At 38.9% G+C, this 26,866-nt stretch overlaps 1 protein-coding gene and 3 non-coding genes across 5 annotated transcripts in view; 3 read left to right on the forward strand and 1 right to left on the reverse strand.

The window, feature by feature from the left end:
* dpp (decapentaplegic) overlaps window positions 1-8,514 on the forward strand; it is a 47,438-nt gene extending 38,924 nt beyond the window's left edge. For both annotated transcript variants that reach the window (XM_064683165.1, XM_064683166.1), the window contains exons 2-3: window positions 3,508-4,431; window positions 7,438-8,514. In XM_064683165.1, coding sequence (XP_064539235.1) covers window positions 3,508-4,431; window positions 7,438-8,327 — 1,814 coding nt within the window. In that variant the 3' untranslated portion in view covers window positions 8,328-8,514. The remainder of the gene's footprint in view (window positions 1-3,507; window positions 4,432-7,437) is intronic.
* Window positions 8,515-9,964: 1,450 nt separating this feature from the next.
* Window positions 9,965-10,061, forward strand: TRNAY-GUA (transfer RNA tyrosine (anticodon GUA)). The gene is made up of 2 exons: window positions 9,965-10,001; window positions 10,026-10,061. It is a non-coding gene; the product is annotated as a tRNA-Tyr (tRNA).
* A 481-nt stretch (window positions 10,062-10,542) lies between these two features.
* Window positions 10,543-10,636, reverse strand: TRNAY-GUA (transfer RNA tyrosine (anticodon GUA)). Its single transcript has 2 exons — window positions 10,600-10,636; window positions 10,543-10,578 (listed from the first exon to the last, which is right to left on the reverse strand). It is a non-coding gene; the product is annotated as a tRNA-Tyr (tRNA).
* A 3,233-nt stretch (window positions 10,637-13,869) lies between these two features.
* Window positions 13,870-13,963, forward strand: TRNAY-GUA (transfer RNA tyrosine (anticodon GUA)). Its single transcript has 2 exons — window positions 13,870-13,906; window positions 13,928-13,963. It is a non-coding gene; the product is annotated as a tRNA-Tyr (tRNA).
* The last annotated feature ends 12,903 nt before the right edge of the window (window positions 13,964-26,866 follow it).

Raw genomic sequence — 26,866 nt, forward strand, 5'->3', positions numbered from 1 at the left:
GCTTAAGAAACATGTCTCGACATCGATATATATCGGTATTATAAAGTGGGGAAGTTATAAGAAAAGAAATATTAATTCCTTTTGACTTCCCTTTGATGCTGATCAAGAATATATACTTTATGGTATCGCAGATGCTTTCTTCTGCCTGTTACACGTACTTGCCCAAAATCCTAAGACCCTTCTATCCACTTACAATGGGTACAGGGTATACAAGGTATAGCAATACCACCAACAAGAATTCCAGAGCCCCCGACACTTAACCCCTGCCAATATGCATAGTCAGTGGTTAGAATTTCATGTGTTACCATTTCAGAGTTCCATTTCATATTGGTAAATGTGAAAATGAGTTGGGCTTAATTTCTGTTTGATTTTTGTGGGGGGCATTTTACATAACTTTACGAAGGGTCAAATGCGGAATGCATTGGATAAATGCATAATGCTCGAGTGTGTAGGATATTTAATTTTTATTGAATTATAAACATTTGTCAGCTGCATAATACTGAAATGAGTAGGGTATTATATTTTCATTTATGTAATTAATAAACATTTTAAATGTTTGTCTGTATAAGTTCTTTATGCAGATGCATTTATGTAAGTCTGAAGTAATGCGAATAATCAGAGCATACAAAGAGTTAACTCTAAGGATTGACTTGTCGCATATGTTTGATTAATTGATTGATCATATATGATTATGTATGTATATAACTGTTTTGTTCTACCTGACAAATATATTTCGTTTCGTTAGCGTTTATTGTTGCATTCAACTAAAGTTAACAAACTAGAATTATTGATATATACAAATATTTAGCTAGCTCGAGGTCTGAGAACCTAACATTCTAATATTATTAAATATGTTAATTTATTAAATATGTTATTTATATATAACCCCAGGATTGGTTAAATTAAAGCTAGTTCTTCCTGCTCAACTTATATATTTAATATAGAAAGTGAAAGACAAGCATAGGGCACAAATATTTGTTATCTAAACCAACTCTGTCATATTTCATACTTAATTTAAGCTTATATTGCGAACGCCTTGTAATCTCTTAGAAGCTTTAACTGGTTGAGAATTTCAAGCGCCAGGCGACGCAAAGCGCACGGCACGCTTATATGCATATATTTTCCCTGCGTATTACGTTTCGCCTCGACTATCTCTTATAGTATTCTCTATTCAAACCAACTCTTCGAGTCGAAAGGGCGTGACATGATATAATTTAGTTGAAATTCCGCAACTCGCCTCGATCAAAATATTTTCACATATTTCGAGTGCGTGAATAAATCTCATAATATATCATAATCGTAAAAGAGCGCAGGGGGATTCCGGGAATGGACATTGTTGGCTGACAATAAAGTACCGTTCGCCCGCTCTTGAGTCTTGTGTCGGCAATGGGTCGGCACAAAGGCCACAAAGGATGTCGATGTCAATGTCCTGGCACATAAATTACAAGCTACATAATATGAATTGTATGCGTATTAAATGCCTCAACTAGTGCCATTGTATCTAAGCATCTTTGTGCAACCAACTAACTGTGAGAGCGTGCTGTGTGCCCTTCTCTCAGGTGTGTGTGTGTGTGTGTGTGTGTGTGTGTGAACATATTGCGCTGACTTTCTACGTATGCGTGTGTGTGTGACACACATCGTTAGGTTCTACTATGTCATCTATTGCCCAATCGAAATGAAAACTTGCAAAAAAAAATGTGTCAATTTGCGCAAGAAATTTGCGTTTGCGTTCTGCGTTAACCCAAAACCGAAAAGAAAAAAACTGTATAAAAAAGAAAAATAAATGTAATTTGAACTTTTCCCAGAGCTTGCGGTTTTGTTCAGCCATAAGGTTGAGGCTTGAAGGTCTGAATCAACGAACGCTCGGAAAATCCCGCATTGCAGTTCAAGTTGCCGGACGGAAAGGGGAAACCCCCGGCCAGGTAGTCCTGCGGCATGCGAACCCATTAAACAGCCAAAATTCTGGGAACATATACGAAACAAACGCAAACAAATTATGTAAAATTCATAAAGCAATTGATAAACAATAGATAAAAATCCAATAAGCAATGCATAATTATGAAAATTTTCATTCAAACCAATCGCCCCAGACTCGGAGGGTAACAAAATGTTCATTTAGTTTTTTTTTATCTTAGGCGTTAGATCTGAAAAAGGAAAAACCCCCGTCGCTGGCAGCGGCACCCCCCAGCGTGTGCCAACCAAATTTCTTGTTCTTCTTCTTTCATTTATAACGAAATCTGAAATTCCTTTGCGCCTAGCGCCTGGTCATATAACAAAATTTTTAGTTTTTTTTTTAGTACTAGATAAGACTTTAATCTTTATGTGAAAAACAACATGTAATTTGTTGTGCCAGCAACGGTGTGTGTGTGTGCGTGTGTGCGTGCGTGTGTGCGTGCGTGTGTGCGTGCGTGTGTGCGGCACGTAGACCTGCTTAAGGTGCCTGCTACGGACTCATCTTGAGATAGAATCTCACAAATTTATTGCCTATAACCGAAAACCGAAATCTATATAGAATACTTTTAATAATTTTCATAAATTTTCCAAGATAAAAGCCGTTTGATTTTTCTTCAACTTTTTGGAAAATGCCGCCTGTGTATAAATCAAAGACCGATAAGTTCGTTTGTCTCACACGAAATAAAAACTTGAGAAATGAGAAATGACGAAAAATTATGACGGCCGCGTTTGCTTCTCTAATTTCCCCAGACCAGCCCAGCCCAGACCCCCGCACCCACCCACCCCACCCCGCTCACTTAACATATTATTGAACCCACTTTCTGTAGTTGTCCGTGTGTGTGTTTGTGTGTGTGTGTATTTGATTTGTATTGAATTTCTAAGCGTAGACACAAATCGCTGCTGCATACCACAGATCGTGTGTCAGCGCGCCGAAAAGGTGCAATGTCCGCGGTTGCAACACCACAAAATATAAAAAAAAAAAAGCGCTCAAATTGAGGACAGAGCTGAGCTGTGTGGGATGGCTGGGCGGCGGGAGGAGTGTTGGCTTGGGCCCAGCCAATGAGCCACAGCTCATTTTCGTAGCTTCTGCTTGCTTGCTTTGCGGCAGGACGCACCTTTCGCCGGCCATAAAACTTGGCTTAAGGAAGCTGCCGCTGTCGCTGCTGCTGTTGCTGCTGCTGCTGCGCTACCTGTGCCAAGCGCTCAATGCGCTCTTACGCTCAAAAACGCACTCACGCGTCGCGTCGAGAGCGCGCTAACAACGCAGCCGCAAACGCATTTGCCTTGCTGTGTGCTCGTGTGTGTGTACTAAGTCTCTATGGTTGTCTCGCTCTGACACAAGCCTTGCGCGAGCATGCGCGCTCATTGAGCGCAGCCAAACAGCTGCGCGCGCTCTCTCAGTTAGTACGCTCTCTTTGAGTAGCAAACATATGAGCGTTTTTACGCCATGCTCTGTGAACGGCGCAGTCAACGTGTGCGTCGTCGCCGGCGTCGGCGTCGTTTTAACCCTATCGACAAATGCTAACAATCTCCTATGTTTTTGTATCGTTTCAGAGTTGCAAGCGACCATGCGCGCATGGCTTCTACTCCTCGCAGTGCTGGCGACTTTTCAAACGATCGTTCAAGTTGCTAGCACCGAGGATATATCAACGAGATTTATCGCAGCGATAGCGCCAACAACAACAACAACAACCGCAACAAAGGCCATAATAAATAGTAATATAACTAAAACAAAACCAACAACAACGACAGCATTAGCAAAAGCATTTAAGCCATTTAACGAGTTACTACTCAGCAACAACAACAGCAGTGATAGTGATATTAACAACAACAACATCAACAAGAAAAACAACAAAAACAAAAGCAAGCATAGCAAAAGTGCCGCCTTGAAACAGTTTAACGAAGTGCATAAAACAAGAACAGACCAATTAGAAAATTCCAAAAATAAGCATAATAAACAGCATAAGCATAAACAATTAACTAATCATAAAGCAACACCAGCAACACCAGCAACAACAACAACAACAATGGCCAAAAAGGAGCTGCAACAACAACAGCAACAAACCGCCATTGCGAACGTGTTTGCCCTCAGTCCCGCCTCCAAGCCCGCCCCCAGCTCCAGCTCCATTCCGGATTCGAGCAATGCGAATACGGACATCGTTTTGGGTGAATTCGAAATGCCGGGCATTGCGGATGCGATCATCGCCGAGGACGAACCGGCCACATATAGCAGCAAGGAGATAATCAAGGACAAAGTGAAACCGGATCCATCCACTCTAGTCGAAATTGAAAACAGTCTCCTGTCGCTGTTCAACATGAAGAGGCCGCCAAAAATCGACAGATCCAAAATCATAATACCGGAGGCAATGAAGATCCTCTATGCCCAAATTATGGGACATGAAATTGATTCCGTGAATATACCCAGACCGGGACTATTAACTAAATCAGCGAACACTGTGAGAAGTTTTACACATAAAGGTGAGTTGCGCCCATCATCTAGATAAGCTATAGATAAACTTTAGATAAACCTATATGCTATAGAGGTTGATAAATGTTTCAAAGTTGGAACAGTATTCGATTAGATATCCCATTAGCTAGGAGTGCACATGGTTATACTAAAATATGATGGAGGTGGGGATTATTAGATGGATAGATAAAGTCGTTTATGGGAAGAAATGCGTACACTTTTTTGTTCAAGTGGAAAACTAGTTAGAGATTTCTTAGAACACTTTGCGTACCCAAGATTCGGGAATATGACAAACATAAATCAGATTATGTTATTAACCTTAGAAACAAACATTAAAAACAGACCTTTAAAACTAACCTCAAGAAGTACTTCTAAATTGTATAAAAATCATAACAGTAGGGGATTTTACAGATGATTCCTTAAAACACAAAAATATATTATACATATATCTATATATATATCTTTATATGTATATATAAATATATAAATATATTTATTTCAATTTATTAGATTTGGAATATAGATTTGAAAACATTTTGTTCTCATTTTTTTGGGATCCTTTTTTTTATATATTTTATTTGTTTTTCCAAGAATCGGCCATTAGTTTTATACATATATTTCTATATATATGTTTATTAATCGAATGGGAAGGTCTCCTCTATATGTCTTTGTCTTATCTGTCTATTAATTTTTTTTTTGACTTAGTATATTTAAAATAATAATTATAATTTTCAAAATATATAAGATTACTATATAAAAGACAATATAATATTTATATATATTGCTTGATATCTATATTTATATTGCTTGATATCTATATAATTAATATTATATTGATTACATATAATCTAGATAGGGAAATAAATATATAAATATATTATTTATATAGTCTTTGATTATGGATTGTAGAGCAGACAGTCTTTGAATACTTGACACATCAAAAAATTCTTAACTTCCTAAAGATAAGGATTAATATTTTCTAGAAGAAACCTTCAAGCGTCACATATTTTCTTCTATTATCGAGTTTTAATAGTATATTTAGAAACTGGAACTAATATAATACTGATCTCTAGATTTCCGTGTATCTATATAGGCAGACTTAAATAAAACAAACAAAAATTTAATTTTAGGAAATTTCTTAGAAAATTTAGGTGTTCAAGGAATTTTTTAAGAAATTCTCTGCAAATTCCTTTAAAAGAAAATATTCCAGTATAATATTCTCCCATTTTAATATTAGAAAACTCGGCCAGGATTTAGAGGAGGGATAATCTAATACCTAAACTGTTAGTTAAATGTCGTGAACTGTTTTTCCACCTGCTCGCGGCCGTGTGGCAGTTGCAACATTTCCACTGCCTCTTTGCTGGGACGCTCGGCAACGCGGTTGAGCAACGCGTACTTTCCAGCTAGCAAAACGCGAATGAAGAGCACGACAGGATTTTCCCCTGAAATTGTGGTTCATCTAAGCGATTTGCATACCTGGCCGCAGCTCGAAGATGCAGCGACATTTTTTTGGGCATCATTCACGCAAGAGCTGTGGAAATCACGCGGAAATTCCGCAGCATTCAAATGAAAGGTCGCCAGGCGAAAGGGACATGCGCCGTGTCCCTTTTACCTGTGACGCCGTTCACTCTTAACCCAAATGTGACCTTGAAATTTTTCTACGGAATTACACCCGGAACGTTTAGCGCATGCGCCAAATGGCTTTTATATTGTGTTTGTAAAAATAACAATTATTATTAAAGCGTATTTCGCATTATTTTCCACAGGATTAGAGGGATGAACAATAAAGCAGTTAGGCCCAGATAGCACACAGATACACACGCACACACATACACACACACACACACACACACGCAGATAGTTGGCTGATCAGGTAGCACTGCAGCACAAGTGTCTAAAGCCAAGTGTCTAAGCCGAGCAACGCATTCGAGTTCGTCTCGGTCTATGTCTTGGTTTTGGTCCTCCCGATTTCTGGTCCTCCGTTTCGTTTTCCTGCTGCGGTTCAGAGAGAATTTACGACTTGTCTCTTTGTTCGTGGTACTTGAGTTTTCTTCTTCTATTTTTCTATTTTCCGTTCTTTTTTGTTGCTGTTGTTGTTGTTGTTGTTGTTGTTGTCGCTAGTCTCTTGGTGGTTGCTGATTCAAATTAAGATTTCGTGCCGAGCCACCTTTGCACATTGCACCTTGCGTGGCCAGCCGCTGCGGATCGTAGCCTGCGTGTGGGTGGGTCAGGTCTTTTGCACAGGCGCCAGTCGTAAAAGTCGGCTCGACAAAAGTGACCGAAGCGACCGCCTCGGGCAACTGGAACGTGTGATTTTCGGCTCGCTGCTGCTTCTTCTTCATTTGATACCCTTGCAGAGGGTATTCGAGATTTGTCATGGAATGTGTAACGCACGAAAGGACACAAGTCGCAAGGCGAATACTTGGGATCTATGCTATATATGAGATACTCTCTATTCTAACTAGTCTCTCATTCTTTAAGCGTCTCTCATGAAACATAACATACCTTTTGAACATATAGAAACAATCGCTGAAAGTTAAGTCATTGTTAGAGTTTTTGAGTTTTTGTTATTTAAAATATCTGGACCAAAACTTGGTATTCAACAGTTTTATTAAGCTTCCTATATACAAACTAAATTTGATGAACATCGGATCTTGACAAAAAGGTTCTTAATTGAAAACATTTTATTTTGCCCAAACTATCTTGAGTAAACTTTTTATATATGAACAAAATCCAATCAGTAAGCTCTTAGGAAGAATCGAATAGATATATTCATAATCAGACTATTATATCATATAGCTCTAGAGAAAGCATCTTTCGACTTTTTGTAAAGACAAACCTTATATGCGTCAAGATATCTTGAGCAATTCCCAATTCCCCTCGCATGTCTCCATAGCCGTAAGCCACATAAGTTAAAAGTGTATTTAAGCTTCTTCGTGCCGTATATAAACTTTATTTAATGTTGAATTTATATTTTTACTAAGCTGCCGCCTTGTTTCTTGTTGTATGTGTTGCAGATAGTAAAATCGACGATAGATTTCCACATCATCATCGGTTTCGGCTGCACTTCGATGTGAAGAGCATACCCGCCGAGGAGAAGCTGAAGGCCGCCGAGCTGCAGCTGACGCGCGAGGCGCTCAGCGTTAGCCAAACGGTATATCGGACCCGCTACCAGGTGCTCGTCTATGATATCACCCGGGTGGGCGTGCGGGGCCACAGGGAGCCCAGCTATTTGCTGCTGGATACGAAGACAGTGCGTCTGAATAGCACCGAAACGGTGAGTCTGGACGTGCAACCTGCCGTGGATCGGTGGCTGGCTACACCGCAAAAGAACTACGGCCTGCTGGTGGAGGTGCGGACGATGCGCTCCCTAAAACCGGCGCCGCATCATCATGTGCGCTTACGCCGCAGCGCGGACGAGGCGCACGACGATTGGCAGCACAAGCAGCCGCTGCTCTTCACCTATACGGACGATGGCCGGCACAAGTCGCGTTCCATACGTGACGTCAGCGGGCGGGAGGGGGGCGGCAACGGTGGCGGCGGCGGTCGCAATCGTAGGCATCAGCGACGCTCGAGACGCAAAAATAATGAAGATAATTGCCGACGGCATTCGCTATATGTGGACTTCCAAGATGTCGGCTGGAGCGATTGGATTGTGGCGCCGCCGGGCTATGATGCATATTATTGCCATGGCAAATGCCAGTTCCCGCTGGCCGATCATCTCAATTCCACAAACCATGCGGTTGTGCAAACCTTAGTCAATAATCTCAATCCAGGGAAGGTACCAAAGGCGTGCTGTGTGCCCACACAGCTGGAGGGCATCTCGATGCTCTATCTCAATGACCAAAGGACAGTTGTGCTCAAGAACTATCAGGATATGACAGTTGTCGGCTGTGGTTGTCGATAGACACACACACACACACACACACAGAGACACTGAGAGAAACAGAGAGAGAGCGAGAGAGAGAGCATCAAATGCTGTTTGGTTCCAAGCCGTCAATGCTTTAAACACAACGCAAACAAAATGGACTGAATATTTGAATTTTAAGTGTAAATCGTAGACTTTAATTGTATGTAGAGCGAAATGCAGCCACGCCCCCTGCCCCCCAACTCCCACATCACCATCCCCTCGCAGCAGCAGCAGCAGCGCCCGACAAGCAGCAGCCGCCGCGCCTCTGTCACTTTCCACAGCCAGGCTTTGGAAATGTTGCACAGAGTCCAACGTGTTGAGACGCCGCGATCAACCAACCAACTGTAAATAGCCACGCCCCCAAAATACCACCCCCAATACTACCCCGCCTCAGAGTTTGTCGCCCCCTGCAGCCATAGTAGCAGTCAACAAAATGCCATAGACCGCACTTTGAGATACTTTTGTATCTTGCAGCTCGCACTGCTGAATTGAACAAATTGTATAAAAGCTAATGCTAAGCTATAAATATATGAATATATAAAAACTGGGCGAAAAGCGTGCAGCTTTGCCCAACAGCCTAATTGTTAATAACTAATGAAAATCAAATAAAAACAACAACTGTAAAAACGAATCAAGAAATAAATCAAGTTCTAAAAAGAGCTTGAAATTATGTAGAGATCAGCTACAAAAATATATTATATAAATATATATATATGTATATATTATATAAATATATATATATGTATATATATATACATATATATATATATATACACTAAATATATACTGCGTATGTAACTCTCTTGTATATGTACTAAACTTAAATACTTATCCTACACCCTACACACACACACACACACATACATACATACAAACTCACCTAGCTACACACACACACATAAATATCGACGCAACGGTATTCAACTTCGTGCCCCAAAACTAAACTGTAAACTGTATAAAGCAAAACTTCTTAACTAAACAAAAAGAAAAACTAAAGTTAAACTACAACTAAAACCTAATTTAAATTCTAAAGAAATCAAAAAGAAATAAATAATATAAAACTATCGTTTATTGTTATGCGTTTTAAGCTAAACTCGAATAAAATAACCGTATGTTAAATATATGACTAAATTAATGTAAATGTAGCAGTTAGTGTTAAACGTTAAGCAGCGCAGCATGTTGAAAAGTAATTAGTAAAAAACTAAGAAAAAAAAAACAAAAAAAAAAAAACAAATATATATATACGTATATATATGTATATGCATATATACAAATATGAACTCGAAAAGCAAATATCGAAACGTAATTGCGCCCTGAAGTGGCAGAGCGCGCCATGTATTTTGTAATTTTCTTATAAATTTTATTATTTTATTTATTTAAAACAAAACAACAACAAAAAACCAATATATTTGATGAATGATGAGCATTTGCTGATGATGATAACGATGAAAATGATGATGATGGTGATCATGATGAGGAAAGTTGAAAAAATATAAAAGAAAAAATTTTATTAAAAAAAAAAACAAAAACAATTTAATTGCGCAGTCTTTTCATTATGCTGACAATGTGAAACGTTTGAAAGCTAGCGACGGTGAGTATCTTAAAACTAACCGTAAATCCCCCCTCGTCATATACCTTCGATAGCTCAGTTGGTAGAGCGGTGGACTGTAGCGGTGCAAAGCGTAAAGAGTAGATATCCATAGGTCGCTGGTTCAAATCCGGCTCGAAGGATTTATTTTGTTTGCTTTTAGAAATAAGAATTATTTTTAAATTTATTTTAAAATAGTTTTACCTTCAATATTACATATATATGACGTCTTTTAGAGTTTAGCGTTTAGAGTCTATAAATAAATGCTTCAGATACAGAAAATTTTTTATAGAAATAGATTTTTAACTGAATGAATATTTTTATATATAAATTGATTCTGAACGCAAACAGATGTCATTAGAAAGGGATGTCTAGCTATAGTAATTGAATGTTATTGAATGCTAATTAATTAATTATTTATATTTCATTACATTTCAAAATTTGTGCGCATATTCGTAATCTATTATTTGAAAAAGAAAACATATTTTGAAGCAAATTTATATATTTTGAAATAATTATAACTTTGGATTTTCGCAAAGCTGCATACAATATGTCAATATGAAAAGCTGCACTCGAAACTCTCAGCACAAGCACGGAAAAATATTTAAAAAAATGTTGGTACGATCCTTCGAGCCGGATTTGAACCAGCGACCTATGGATGTCTACAATTTGTATATCACTCTACAGTCCACCGCTCTACCAACTGAGCTATCGAAGGTCTACATATGGTCGTGCCCAAAATGAGTTTATAAGTTGCTTTAAAAAAACAACATTTTATTGAAAAAAAAATAAAATTATGCGAAGCACATTAAACAAAGGCGAATGCAAATGCTTATCGCAGCATAAAAACTGGCCTCAGCCGTGGGCATTACGTGTTGGTCGCTGCTCGCGATAAGATGATAGCGGGTGCGAGCGAACTTAAGCGCTCGCAGGTATTCCAGATAAAGCGAAAAAAAAACTATAAATAAATAAAGTAGTGTATAAAGAAATCACTCAATGTGCGAGCGATTCGGATTCGCATGAAAAACGCAACGCGTGTCGGTTAACAATAAACAACAGTTGGTAACAAATGTGCTTGTTTGCGCGCGCATCTCACTCTCTAGCTGGAAAACTATATGAACACGGGCCGTAAACAATGCCTCAACGAGTAAAATATTGACGCATGAATTGAAAATGCGGCATTAGAGGCAGACAGGCAACAAAAAAATACTTGATTATAATCAACAGCCAATTTATCAATGGACTTGTCAGAGCTTTGCTAATTAATCAAGCTAATCTTAAAAAAGCAACCAATTAAATGGAAAGCAATTATTATATATATTTTTTGAAATCTTTTCAGGTTAAACATACAAATATTCAAAATTCTCTTCTAAATTTGATCTAATGCCTTGTAAAATATTCTTTCAACATAAAATGCTAACATATTTACAAAATTGTTGTGTGTATGTATGTATTCTAAATGATTTTGTATTATTTCTTATAATTGCTGATCCAATTATTTAAAATAAATAAACATTACGTTCTTCTTCAGCTCACGTACAGTGCACATGCACACAGAAGGTTTTTAGGCCCAAAGCTCAATGCCATAGAAAAAAGCTCTTTCCATTAAAACACATGCGCGATAACGAGCACACATAGAAACATAGAAGCAAATGAGGTAAAACAATCATGTTGTGATCTAAATATGATGCAACGGTGGGTTTTACATGCATATACTATACATATATGTATATAGAATACTATTATAGATTAATAATTATGTAATGTATTTGTTTGCATGCGCTGATAAGACAGAGGATTGCCCCAGACACGCAATTGATGTTTTTTTTTGTCTCATAAAACTGACTTGATGCTATTAATAGATAACTCCGGAACACACAAGCACACATACACACACACCCGTTGCAATGCCGCTTCAGGTTCGACTGGGATACATCAGAACTAGAGACTTGAGTCCATGTGAGTCATCCGGGAATTTTATTTATTTATTTTTTATTTTTCCTTTTTTTTTTTATCAACGGCCAGTAAATTAATTTATCCAGGCCCTGTTGTGCACTACAAAGTCAATTTTCGGCTCAATTAAATGACTCATCCGGGCAGCAAAAGATGCTGGGAGACACACACACATATACTCACACATACACGCAGCAGCAGGCAAAAATGTGATGAAGAGTTTGAGGCAAGGGAATCAACTGTTGCTAAAAAAATAAAACCAAGCTAAGTACATATTTTGTCAAAAAAAAAAAGGTGTTTGAAAATTTCCTGGAAACTGGCAATTTTTGTAGATTTTGTCAGGCAGATAAGCCGCCCACACATACCAAAAAAGTGTAGGACGCAGGAAAACTAAGATTCATTCAATCATAGCAGGAAATTGATACCGAAGATCAAGCGAGCGGTCCCGAAAACTGGAGAGATCTCGGCGCTGCGATAGCGCCAAGAAAAAACTATTTGAGTCATTCTTAAAAATTATGAACATTTGTTGCAAGATACCTGACCAAATTACACTCTCGGACGTTGCTGGCCGCGCCGCGGGGCACTCGCCGAGGGGGCAATCATTTTCTTATCTAACAAGACAGTTTGGGCAATCGATCCAGCACAGTTTTCCTTTATTATTTTTATTTCTTTTTAGGTCTCGTATACCTTACTCAATGGATCACACAGATTGCCGCACGGCGCTTAGAGCTGAGCTGTACATCTAGTGTGTGTGTGTGTGTGTGTGAGTGTGTGTGTGTTTTTGTCAGTAATTATCCGTAAGCTGTCAGTTTTTTCGCTCCGCTTGCTGCCCTTGCCTTCATGTATAAAATGTATACATATATACAGTATAGATAGATTAACTGATATTGCCGCATGCTGCTGGTTGGTTTTTTTTTCTATACCCTATATAAAATGAAAGCGAGTGCAGCCGGGTAGCATAGCTTAGCCCTTTCTTCGTTATAAGCTATCGTATGGTATATAAAGATCAGGAATAGTACTCGTACCTCCTACATTAAAAAGAAACCCCTTTTTTAATAGCCTGAGTCTTATGCTTTGGCATATACGCACTTTTGTATGTCATATTCAAGTCCTGAAAATTTGGTTAAAATCAGACTATAAACAGCCGAGTTATTTAAGATTGTATATCATCTAGTGTGGGGCTACGGAAAGAAGAAGGAGCACATTCGCTAAGAGGTTGTAAGCCAGGGTATGTCCTAGGCGGGCACTCCCGACTAGAGCGCCCCCTTGCTTGTTCTTTTTATGACTTGCTGCCTTTTTTCTGGTGTTTTTGGCATCCTAATTGGTTTGTTAAGTATCTCGCTCTATCCTGTTGGCCCTCGTGCGCGCGTGTGTGTGTGCGTGTGTGTGAGTGCCGTCTCGCTTATCAGCAAACACTTTGCGCGGCGCCGCCGTCGTCGTCGCTGCGGTAGTTTGTTCTCGGCCAGGCTAAGAAGCCAAGTGCGTAACCACCTGCCGCCGCCTCTTACTCTCTGATAAGGCAGCAGCTCTTTTTTGTGTTGCGCGCGCGTTTGCCGCATGATTCACTTGTTGCCCACAGGCGAAGCCACAAGCGCAGCCTGCAGCAGGATGAGTCACCGGAGTTGGCAGTTGTACGGGTTTCTAGGTGGCCCCGTTAACTGTTGCCTTGATAACAGAACAGACGCAGCGCCCCTTGTTTACTGTTAAGCTCCGTGTTGTTTGATCCAAGCACGCCCTAACAGCCGAAAAGCTACAAAAACACGAACGAAAATAACGGCAGCGAACCAACGACAGCGCTGCGTACATTGCTGGCGCTGCAAAGCTCGCTTGCTTGCTCGCCTTATCGCTCTCTCGCTTGCACACACAGTCGCACGCTTACCGCAGCTTTCGCTCAAGAGCACAACAGACATACGTTTTGATTTATTCACTGCTCGCTGATAACTCAACTTATTCACCACGTTCGCTTATGTACGCGTTTTGACGCAAACGACACATCGACCTTCGATAGCTCAGTTGGTAGAGCGGTGGACTGTAGAGTGATATACAAATTGTAGACATCCATAGGTCGCTGGTTCAAATCCGGCTCGAAGGATCTTGATTTTTTTTTTGATTTTCTTATTTTTTTTAATTACTGTATTAATGTAATGTGTTTATTTAACACATTTACTTATTGCCAGTCGAATTTGTGGCATATTTAATAAATTAAAATATTATTAAAGTTGTCTATGTAAACATTTGCAAGGCTTTGTTGGATTTTTAATACAAGTGTTTGGTATAAGAAAAATTTAAATGTAAATATAAGTCGTTTAAGTAAGTTAGTTGTTGTTGTAAGCAGAATCAAGGCTAAAGAGAGTTTTATTTTTATAAATCATTCTGAAATGGGAATTTTTTTTATTAAATTTACAATCAAAACTAAAATTGTGCCCATGCCAAAATGACTGAGCAAACGTATTCATTGCTGGTAATAGCAATCTGTTTATTTTTAACACCTGCATGCATACACCTAAATGCTTTAAATGCTTAATTAATACAAGGAACTCAAAGCTATTAGTTAAGAGCAGAGCTCCGACTAAGTTAGTACTACAATAGGAAGGTAGTCCCATTATTGCTGACATTCCCATTTAGAACTGATCTCTTTAAGGCTGAACTTAATTTCTATGGGCCGCCAAAGGTAGGACTACAATTGGGGGCAGCTCAATTTGCATGGACAGACGGTCGGCATTGAGGCATGTGCCCCAGGGGCACAGGCAAACGGGACAACAAAGGCAACGAAATGTCTGTCAAAAAGTTGCAGACGTCCTGCCGCTGCCGCTGCCGCAGTGGCTGTGGTTGCTGACTGGTGGCTGCTCCCAAACAGATGCTATCAATACATCATTTGCCTTTGTGGCGCTGTCACAAATTCATTCACCTGTTCTCGGGCCACGACTTCATCAACATCCGCAGCCAGCTACAACTTCAGCTTCAGCCGCAGCCGCAGCCGGCCAGACAATTATATTGCGTTGATCTCCAATTAGGCTGTCGAAACTCCATTTACAACGGGCGTCCCATAAAATATGAGACTTGGCCTTTCATGAGCGCACATATAACACAAAAAAAAAAACCAAAAAAACCAAATTAATAATAAAATTAACAACAACAAAAATCGACTCTTGCTGTGCCGCAGCAAGTTGCAAGTCATCAACGCATCTCCAGCTCCTCTCAGGCAACATCATCATCGGCAAGTTAAGTAAATACAAATATGAATGAATTGCTGCTCGCTTTTGGATCTTGTATCTCTCGATGTGAAGATCTGGATCTTGGCGAATCATCGGCATTGTGCGTGTGTGTGTGGAGTGTGGAGTGTCCGGGAGCGCAGCTTGAGTGCACGCTCTATATGTTATATCCCCGGGTACCGAACAGTTGCAGTTTTTAGCCTTTGTCTCGTTTCGGGTGCTTCGCTTTCAACAACTGTTTTACGAAAAGCATCTCGTGTAATTTGCTGATCGAGCGCCCCTCACATGTGGCATGCGGCATTTGGTAAGTGGTAGCTGGGAAGCCCTAGGCATGCCTCGAGCTGCGCGCTTTAATTAGTTCAGCACTCGTTGCAGCCACAGGCATTTCATTGGCATTTGCATGCCAATCTAACGATCCGTGCTAGCCAGAACTTAATACCCACAACTCTCTAACACAAAAACAACACTCTTTGAAATTCCAATCAGAAATGAGAAAGTTCAGGCTGCACCGAAAGCTGATACACCCTTTTTATCATTTACCGATTTAAGAATTATTTAAGGTCAAACTTTTTAATAGAAGAAACTACTATAGTACATTTGAAATCTGCTGATTATAACTTTTTAATTTTAATTTCAATATGCAGCACAACTCAAACTTAAGGATGCTAGCTAACTTTTTTGGTAAGTTAACGCTCCCAAATTAAAGATAATAATTTATTTTTATTTATTATTTTAGTTGGAAGTGCCCGATTAGAGGATATCCTGAACCTGCTTCTACCAACACCAAATACTCGGTCTGTATATACTATTCAAAAAGCTAAATGTCAAATTTGGTGATTTTAGTCGTTAAAACGTAAGAAACTTCCTTAAAAATAGAATTTGAATATCGCTTTTTATCGATTGCTTGGAAACGAGGCAAATTATTGATTATCGAAAACAAACTCGTACTGCACGGGCACTATAAAGAGCTACGATCAAATTTTGAAACCTTTCATAAGCTCTTATAGATTCTGAGATCGACGAGTTGATCGGCTTTTGATGCTGATCAAGAATATTTATACTTTCTGGTGTCCGAGATGATTTCTTTTGCTTGCCCTTTTTGCCCATTTTCAATGGGTTCAGGGTATAACAATTATATAAGACAGCGGCCTCTCTTCGATATTTTTTCTACGGCAATGTAGATTTGAGTTTCTTTTCCCAAAAATAATTAGGTATATAATTGTTTGTCGTATTATAGGGCTTGAGCCTTAAAGCTCTATAGTGCTCAAGTACATCACATTTTCATATTATGAGCTCAGTTAGAGTATCGATAAGATATGGCATTTTTATTAACTACACGAGAGCAGTACAAGCTTTAAAATGGGGCGCCCCACACACACACACACTCACGCACAGACGGATGCTGCAACCAGATTGACTGAATGACGCTGCCACCAGGTTGTGGCAACATGCAAGCCGAACGCCGCGTCGCTTTGTCTGCAGCTGCGGCCGCCAGTTTTGCTTTCGCCAGAGACTTGCAGCAGCCGTTGCTAAAAAAACAAAAAAAAAAAAGCAAACAGAAAAAAAAGCAAATCTTATTAAAGCGTAACTAAATGCCACGGATTAATGTCTAACAGGCAACGTGGCAAGCAGGTGCTGCGCATGGCCACTCGCAAATGCCACTCGAACTGGTGGCCTGACAGCGGGCCGCAGCTAGGAGTCTGGCTAACCTGGCGGACCCCACAGGCCCAGCCTATGGCATTAGCATATAAGCTGTGCCCGTCTAATGAAGCAGCTGATGCAAGTTCGTTGCCTAAGTCTTCCCAGTCACGCCAAACGGAAGCAGCAAATGTGATGCAGCACCAGCAGCAGCAGTGGCAACGAGCTGCACTCGATGTAAATTTGAATAAAATCAAATCAAATCAAAACAAAACAATTAATCAGCATTACAACAAACACAAAGGCTGAAAAAGTCACTTGGAATCGTTTGCAATTAAGATTTGTCTACGCTGCAATTACTAATTGATAATCGGATTAAGCGCTGATTGAAGGGCTTTTGTGGGGCTTGTCCAGCAGATGGGGTCGTTGTATTTTCCTTAACTTATCAATAACGGGACACTTTTTCAGTTATATGCAACTTTTTGGCTTCCCATCCGCTCGGCCTCACACTTTTTCGCAAAAGATAACCCTCTTGTGTGAAAAATGAGGCTCAAAGATCTTTCGAGCGAAGATTTAAGTTAGATGTGATCTAATCATTTAAATTCATCTAAATATTGAACATTTCACATGCAACTGTGGAAAATTGGCGGAAATAGAGTACGTGCGCATTATTTGTTTACCTTTCGATTGGCTTCAAACTAATTTTCAAAAAGCTGTTTAAAAATTTAATTGATTCAAAATCCTCTTCAATACAAAGATTGTATTAATTCTCGAAAAATGTTGACTTACAATTTTGGTTCTTAATTTGATGGTATTCAAACTCATTTTTTATCATATTTATTAATATAATTATATATATATCTATGAAAAATATAGCTTCAGATTTAATATGCAAATGTGTGGAAAAGCGGATATTAACCGGGCAAAGTCTATTGATTTTTCATAAGAAATATTTATTAGATTTTAGTTTTCGACTTAATCGAATATTGTCAAATTCTCGAGAAATTGACGAAGGGCAACGATATGGTTCAGTTAAATAATAAGTATATTAAGTATTTATTTATTTTATAGGGTATTCTGTGTATGCAGAGTTCCCTTTGCTGCGTTTGCATTAAACAAACAAAATTGTTTTTCATATGTGTAATTATGAATGCAACTTCGATTGCTAAGGCAGCGTTACCGCCCCCACAGCCCTCGTCCGTCCCCTCGTTGCAATTAATAAACTAAAGACTGCATTTAAAATTGAAAATTGACACAAGTGACTTGGCTGGCCGACTCGATGGGGCTCTGGGTGTTAGTTTGATTTATCATTTGCTAATTGAAAAATTATACTGCCTGCTGCATTTGTCAGGCAGTTAGTTAAAATGTTGTCAGCTACGAGTAGCTGCCGCGGGTGAAGGGTGGGTGGCTGAGTAATAGCAGCAGCGGGTCGGTGCGGGCCGGCGGGTGCGGAGGGGATTGCGGAGTGGCTGACAGTGCCAATTTATTGAATGATCGGGCGCAAGTGCCCCGGCCAACTTGTAAATGATACAACTCTGGAATTTTTTCCTAGGAATTTTGATTGAGTTGAATAAACAATTGCCGCTCAATGATTGTGTTTTTTGTGTCGTATTTAATATGTAAACGAATTGTGTAAGTGCTGGGCGCTAAAAATAGCTCGGTGAATGCGAAAACGAATGCGAATGCGACTGCGCAGGCGATTCGAGCGCCTTTCGCAAATAAAGCAATGCAAACAAACGAAAGACTTAGGCAACGAACTCGCCACAGCTCGCCCAGCTCGCGAGCAGCAGCAACAACAAAACAACAACTGCTCATTGTTTGGCCAACGAAAATTTATAAGCTACCAGGCAAATCAATGCACATAAATAAACAAAATGTGACGTTGAGCGAAAGACAAGCACTTGAAGTATTTTAATTGTCTAAATGCCAGCACTGATGATCGCCACCGATCGCCGATCTACCGTTCTACCGATCTACCCATCTCCGGTTCACCCGATTGCCCCAACTCTGACAACAGCGGCAACAATAACAACAACAACAGCAGCAGCAGCAGCAATAACAATTGCACTGCATCGTTTAAACTCTGCTGCAAGTTTGGAATCAAATATTTTTTATTGAAAACCATTTATGTAATTTTACTATAGAGAATAACTTGGAATATAATAGAAAAGAATTAGGGAACACATATAGAGAAAAACTTGGAATAGAATAGAAAAGAACTTAAGTATTGCTTCTTGAGAATACCTTGGAATATAATATTAAATAATTAAGATAGCCGTATGGAGAATAACTTGTAATAGATTGCATTTTCTTACATGTCTATTGAAAGGTGTAAGATTTTGTAAAGCAAATGTTCATTAACAGCTACCTAATCTAAATGTTGTTAAAAGCGCGCCACAGAGGCAGAAAATTTGTACTGCTTGCTCGCGAATATGTTATTAAAGCTCTGTCCAAACTGTATACTTATGTAAAGTTTGCATTGTATATGTGCTCTTAACAGCGTCAACTTAAAGCCTATACCTGGTTAACATAAATAAAAAATGTTAGTAAAAACAGTTTATTTATTGGACTCAAGTCCAATTTCAAATATGCTCATCTATTGGGAATAACTTTAACTCCTCTTAATAAGATATATTAACTTATAATAAAAATATAAATTATTAGCAAATTTATATTTAAAGAAACTAAACTGCTGTTGGACAGTGTTGCTGCAAGGCTAAATCTGAGCTGCGAACTGGGAACTGAGAGCATCTGGTGGAGAACTGAAAGCTGTGTTGGAGCTGTAGCCGCTTGCGCCTACGACAATTTATGTGTTGGCTTGAAATTTCTCACAGAAAACAAAGGAAATTCCAGGCGACTTGTGGAATGTTAAGGCGAGTAGCGTGGCAAGTCTCGAATACAACTGCAATTGCCCAAGTCCGAGTCGACGAGTCGACGATTCCCGATGCCGAGCTGGAGTCCTCGATTGGGGCCGCCGTTGCTGACATTTTGCATTTCGTGCAACGCATTCCTTGGGGCGCTGCTGGGCGCATGCGTACCACACACCAAGGAGGAGGCGACGACGATGGCGACGCAGACATCGACTCTTGCCCAGCATTGACACTGATGAGCCGGCGATGTTGTCTCTGTGTGTGTTTGCCAGTGGCACACACTCTCTCTCTCTCTCTCGCTCTGGCTGTGTGTGTGTGCTTGGCTGCATCTGGCAGTCAAGGTGGTCACCCCAAATGCAACACGCAACAGCAACCAGAACAACAGCAACAACAACTGCGGCGTGATTGTTATGGCTGCGTTGCCAGTTGCCAGTTGGCAGTTGCCAGTTGCCAGTCGCCTTGTTCCCCAGTTGCATTGTAAATTCGTAAAACAATAAAGAAATAAATTACTTTCGGGCCCCAGTGCAAGTCGCAACTTCAACTTCATCTTCAGCAAACAAACTCGAAAAGTCCAAGTCCAAGCTCAAGAACTCTTGTACTTGGGCTCGTGTGAGCCAAGGAACAGGGACAGACAGCGGGACGACGGCAGATACAGTCGGACAGACAATAGCACAAAGAACACGACAAAGCGTTGAAATCGTCGTGCCTTTTGTCTGGACCCGATCCGCCAGACCAAAATGGCCGTCAGTGCAGGCTCAATTCAGCTGGGCCAGCCAACGCGGCAACTGCAGCCGCAGTCGCAGTCGCAACAACAGCAACAACAACAACAACAACAAAGTGTACGTCCTCCTACAATTCTGTTGCCCCAACATAATGTCTGACATGAACTTTGCGCGCTGCCTGAAATTGCAATTTTAATGCAATTCGTGAGCCGCAACCGGCCAGCCAATCGTTCAAGTCCAAGTACAATTGGACCACCCCGGCTGCAAATGCAGCTACGACTGCGACTGCGACTCCGATTGCCATAGGGGCTGCCGGCTGGGGCTGGCCAAGGAGTCGCAAGAGTACACAAAAACATATATATATATATATATATATATATACATATATGTATTTACAAATATAATGGCAACACCCGCGCAACTGGCAGATGATACAAAGTAACATAACTAGCCATGGGAGCGGTTCGATAAGTTCTGAACTGTTCATTTCAATTTCCAGCAATTGGAAGCTGTTTAAATTAAGTAAACGACCTTATGCAATGTTATCTAAAATATAGGAATTACAATACTATTTACAAAAATACTTAATAGTTATTTTCACAAAATTTCAAAAACTAATTTATATTCTATTTTTTTTTTAAATAGTTAAGATTTATTTAATATAATAATTGATATTAATTTTTCATTAACTATTTTTGTATTATTTCCTAATTTTATTTTTCATAAATTTCAAAAGGAAATTTATATTTATGAAAAAACTTTTTTACTTGAACAGCAAACTATTCGAATTTATTATTTATTATTAGAATCGATCATAATATTATTAATGAAAAGGGAAATAATAATATAAGTAATAGAGCTTGAGGCCCAGTTAACAAATCAGCCCACGTTGAAATTGGTAATAATTCATAAGCGACATTTAAATAAATTAAAACAAATTAAAATCAATAATAATAGAGTTGGTAAAAATTCGAAATATTAGAATATTGCAATAATTATCATGCTCATCTATATATATAAATTAAACAGTTTAAGAGAAATGATTGATTGACTAACTGATTGATAGACTGATTGACCGACTGACTGATTGATAAGTAACATAACAGTGAATAGTGAAAATTTCTGAAACGCGTTTTTAAAAAATCGTTTTTTTTTATATTTGAAGAGAACCAAGTGTGGGAAATGGAGAGAAAATGTATTTACATTTAACGCTTCCAAGTGTATTATTGGTGGTATTTCATATTTATAATATATATCTTCGAAAATTATAGGTAAGAGGTTATTTGTGTCGTACAAGATTGGTATATTGCACATTTTTTTTTTTTTCGGATAATTTACTCATTTTTACATGACATTCTAATATTACTTTTGAAAGAGAGTAAAATGAAAAATGTATATTTCCCACATGCAAATCATTTTTTACGCCCTGAATATCAATTATTTTTCTTAAAAGAAAAACATTTTAAAGAACTTTACAAAAAAAACTAAAACTTAACTATAAGTACTAATAATAGGAGAGAGTGCGATGTTCAGTAAAATATTATAAACTAATGAATGTGAATTCCATGATTGATAAAATGTTATAAACTAAATAAAAAATTAAATGAAACTTAATACAGGCATTAATAAGAAAATTTTAAAAGCAAAATATAAGAGCTTTTAAAAATAATGAATAAATTCAATTGATAATATTTCAAAACGTGTACACCTATAGAATTTAAAAAAAAAAAACGCTGAACACACATTTTTACGCTTTTATGTACATACATTTTTATCAGCAATAATTTATAATTGTGCTCACAGTTAAATCTAAATTTTTCTCTTTCATTTAAGTCAATCTCTATAATTATTGATAAATCACTGCAATTTAATAATAACAAAACTTAATAGACGAGCACAAGTCGACAAGACTGCCTTATAATTGCCCCACACAGAGCTCAGTTATCGTGGATCATCATAATTTTTATAGACACACACACAGAGACATATGTACACGCACACACATAAAGACAATACCTCTTCGATCGTACCTCGTGTACATCTTTATATGCTGCTTTGCTCGAGGCGAACAGAAAAACATTTGGCGTTGCCAACATGTCTGCCATGACAAAAGCCAAAGCCAAAGCGCACACACACAACGAGCCTCGATTCTTCAGTCTTCAGAGTCGAGACTCGAGTCTCGAGTCTCCAGTCTTGAATCTCCGTGTCTGCTGGGCTATCGACTTGAGCCGTGGAGAGACTACTGACAATGAGAGTCTCATGAAATGCCAAAATGTCTAGCTGCGAATGCTACACGGACAGCAGGCAAAAAAAAAAAACATAAGTAAAAAAAATTAAAAAAAAAGAAGCAACAATAAGAAACAAAAGAAAAAAACTCAACACAATGATTTCAATAATGAACTGTATTTTTTTTGTGTAATTTTTTTTGTATTTTGTGTGCCTTGCCGCGAGGGTTTAATCTAGATAAACAGACAAGCCACAAAAAAGTGCTTCAACAACATGAGCCAAAGCGAGGCTTCAAAACTCGTTGTTGTTGCTGTTGCTGCTGTTGTTGCTGTTGTTGTTTCAAGACATCGTGTGTTGTTCATTTGGCTCGACACGCCCCTACCCCTAGCGCCTCAGCCCCTGTGCGCGACCACCAGGCGACAGCTCAATACATTTTGCGCCTTTTAATGGAATTCAATTCAATTCTTATCGTGCTGCAAATTATTGTTATTAATTATTTGAAAATGAGCGCGCGCTTAGAAGCGGCAGGGGACTGTTAGAGGCGGCGGGGAGATTAGGGGGCGGCTGAATGGCTAGCAAGGGGCGCGGCAGCGAACGGAGGCAACAACAATTGCTCAAGGGCTGGGAGCGACACGCTGTCTGTGGCTGACTGCGATCGTACGAGCTGCCTGATTGAAGCATAAATAATTTCATTATTATTATTTATTAGTTGTTGTGTTTGTTGTCGTTGCCGTTGTTGTTGTTGCCGCTATTGTTGTTGTTGCTTGTATTGTTGTCGGTGCGGGGCGCACCTTTAGCAAATTAGAAATCGCCGCATTCGCGTTGATTGCGGATTAGCCCCTCAACTTGAACGATGACTGACTGATTGACTGACTGATTGCCTGACTGATTGCCTGACTGACGTACTGACTGACGCCAACTGAACTCACATTGAACTTCAAAATAGCGTTCATATTTCATCAGCTTTTTACACTTCATTTCTGTTATAAATGTTTAATATTCTCTTCTTGCTTTGGCTATTATAGATAACTCGGCAAGTAAGCACGAAAAAACTGAAATGTCTGAGATTGGATTTAATAATAATTGAAGCTGACAGGTAGCTTGACGTCTGTCTTATTCAAGACGTATATGTTAGCATATTTCAAAATGTAGGACTAACTAAATATATGATTCAATGACAGTTGGTTGAAAGATGAAAAGCTATAGAAGAGGGAGAGAAAGAGAGAGAGGGATAGACACACAGATAGAGAGAAATAGAAAAGAGAGACAGAGACGGACAATTTTCATCATCGAACTTTAAGTTTTCTTTTGCTGATTTTTTAGTAAAATATTTATAAAATAACAAATTAATGATTATTAGTGAGCTTTTTTTAATATTTTCAATATTTATTCCAATGTTTAATCAGACGAGAAACTTGCTTGAAGCGCAAAGGTTTTAGGCAAGGCAACAAAGCCTAAAGAAAGTAGTCTGTAGTTTGGTTCACAGTTCGATTTTCGAAGAGTTCATTTGTTACACATTTTTTAAAACATTTATGAAACAAATCGATTTTTAATTAATTTCTGCCCGCTGTGCTGAGAATATTGCAAGCCTTAAATATTTTCATAAGCAAGAAGCGGGCTACATTTTATCTCTATTTTTATGTTAATCAAATTAATTAGTTAATTAATTGAAATATATATATATATCTAAATTTTTAGGTTGACAAAATTTATAAGTTAATCAATTGAAATGTTTATATATTTTGTATTTTTCAGGAAAAGTTTCCCATGTAGTAAATGAAACTTTAAATTTAGTTCCTTTTCTAGCAAATGTTACATTTATTTTCCTATTTCTGATGTGTTAAATTCTCATAAGTTGGCAAACAAAGCGCCCAATATAATTGCTGACTACAGAGTATGAACTGATGTACACTAAAACATTAAAGTAGTTCAATGTCTCAGCTATAGTATATTGGCTGCGTTGGCCTTTAGACAGTTTCTTTACTTGTTTTGTATAATCTCAAGATTTGTGCCTCTTTGATTTTTGCTGTGCAGCTCACAAGTAACAATGTGAGCTATTCATGGTGAGACGTTGTCAGCTTTTTGACATTTGCGCCGCGGCGTGCCAAAAAGTAGCGAAGCGTGTGGCGATCGCAGATCTCAGATCTCAGAGCTCAGATCACAGATCACAGTTGTCAGTTGTTAGTTTTGTGGCTAAATACAAATTGGAAAAGCCAACACAGAGGCAGCCGTTTACAGGATGAGCCAAGCAGATGAAGATGAAGCGATCGCACACAGCACAGCACAGCGGGCAGTTCATATAATGATCATTCATCATCATAAATGAGGGATGGCGGGGAGCTGGTGGCTGGAAGAATTGTGCTCAGCTTTCATTGGGCATTGCCTGCAGAACAAAAAACAAATAAAAATGTCTGTTTCTTGGCCTCATGACAGACAGAAAGGCCATAAATGTGTTATACGAAATACGAAAATGAGCCTTCATATGCTCTTTAATGATTTGTAATGGCTGTCGGTTCCCACTGGAGCTGTTGTGGAGCAGTTTGTGATACGCAACCCTCAAAAGTCGATCAAGTGATCGATATTGAGGCGAAATTCATTCAAATTCACTTTTAAGGCCAAGAATCTTAAGTGCTTGCTTCTTGAAGTGCTTTTAATGGTACATTTTTTTGGGGATTTTTCTGAGAATCAAATTGTAATCAATATACGAGAAAGTTCTGTCACGTAAGCATATTTTCGGTAACACAATTTTAAGATGGCGATATTTACGTATAAAGAATCTACAACTTTGGACAAGTTTTAAAACACTCAACTAAGTATTTGTCATTAATTTCCGAAAATGTTCTGGTTTTTTAACAAATTTTCTTAGTTTTTCTTAATTTGAAATTTTTTCTTTCAATATTGATTAAGATTTTATCAGGGATAAAATATTTATACTGTTATTTATTTGACTTAAAGGTTAAATGTATTGTCATATATTTGTATGATTCTAATTGAACACCGAATATCTTACGTCGCAACCATTCTTAGCCTTATCGAATGATAAGTTTAGAAACGCTTTGACCAAAATCAAGCATAAGCTATCCATCAGTTTGTGTCTTAAGTCTTTTGTTTTGCAGCTCAATTTTGTATTTGGACATGGGTAAATTTATTTAACTTTCAGCAGCATCTAAGCAAATGGATTCGTAATGCCAGATTCATGTTGAACGCCATGTGTGTGTGTGGTCCAAATCCTGACCACAAATTGCTAATCAGCCCATCAACCACACACGAACACGAACACACACACACACACGCACACGCACACAAAGCTGCAACAAATTTATGCGGCTTATTAGCGCGTCTCAAATATTTTCGCAGCAAACAAATTAGCTCCACTTAGGCGGCGTAGATCTTTCATGGAATTGGCAAAATTATTTCATCAAATATGAACACTGACAAACAAAAAACCGAAAAAAAACGATAAAACCGAAACGCTGTTAGCTGCCTTTTTTTCTGCTGGCCAACACCCAAAGTGTCTATGCGCACACCTTGACTATGCCGAGTGGCTGAAGAAAAATCAAAAACCGAAACCAAAAAAAAAACCGAAACAAAACCCAAGCCAAAACGAGACATAAAAAAATCATATAAAAAATCGTTAATAAATTTCACATATACAGCGTGTGCGTGGAGGGGGTGCAGGTGGAGAGGTCGATGAGGAGGATCAGCGGCAGCAGCAGCAGCAGCAGCTGGAACAGACGGCCGTTGGGCTGGTCACAGCTGCAGTCGAAGGGAGCTAACCTTTTATGTGGCCTGCTCTGGGGCTTGGGCATGCCAAGCCGAGATAATCTAAAGTAAAACTCGTGGAGCATAAATAAAAAAGAAATTACTTAATTTCTTAATAATGTTGTGTGTTGTTGTTGTTGTGTTTTGTTGCTGTTGTTGTTGTTGTGTTTCTGTTTCTGTTTGCCAATGGCTTGTTTCGACAACTTTTTTATAATCCTTTTAGGCCCCGCGGCTGCCGCTGCCGCTGCTGTTGCACTGTGAGAAATGCTGCAGTGCTTCATCAATCTGCTGTAGTTGTTGTTGTTGTAGTTGTAGTCGGCCTGTGCGGGCCTTTGCATTCTGTTGAAATGAAATCTTTATTTCCTTTCGTGACTATAATTAATAATTTTCGGTTTGCTTGTTTTTGTTTTCGGTTTGTCTTCGCTCCCCGCATCTGTGTATTTATGTGTGTGTGTGTGTGTGTGTGTTTGTGTGGCTAGTAGAGCTGGCTCAAGGAGCAGCAGCAGCAGCAGCAGGAGCAGCCAGCTCGCAACTGGCCACTGATCACACCACACACGCAGCAAGC

This window comes from Drosophila montana, unplaced genomic scaffold (assembly GCF_035044405.1).
Source record: "Drosophila montana isolate Dmon_TW-CO22-7 unplaced genomic scaffold, ASM3504440v1 contig_2582_1, whole genome shotgun sequence".
NCBI classification, from domain to species: domain Eukaryota; kingdom Metazoa; phylum Arthropoda; class Insecta; order Diptera; family Drosophilidae; genus Drosophila; species Drosophila montana.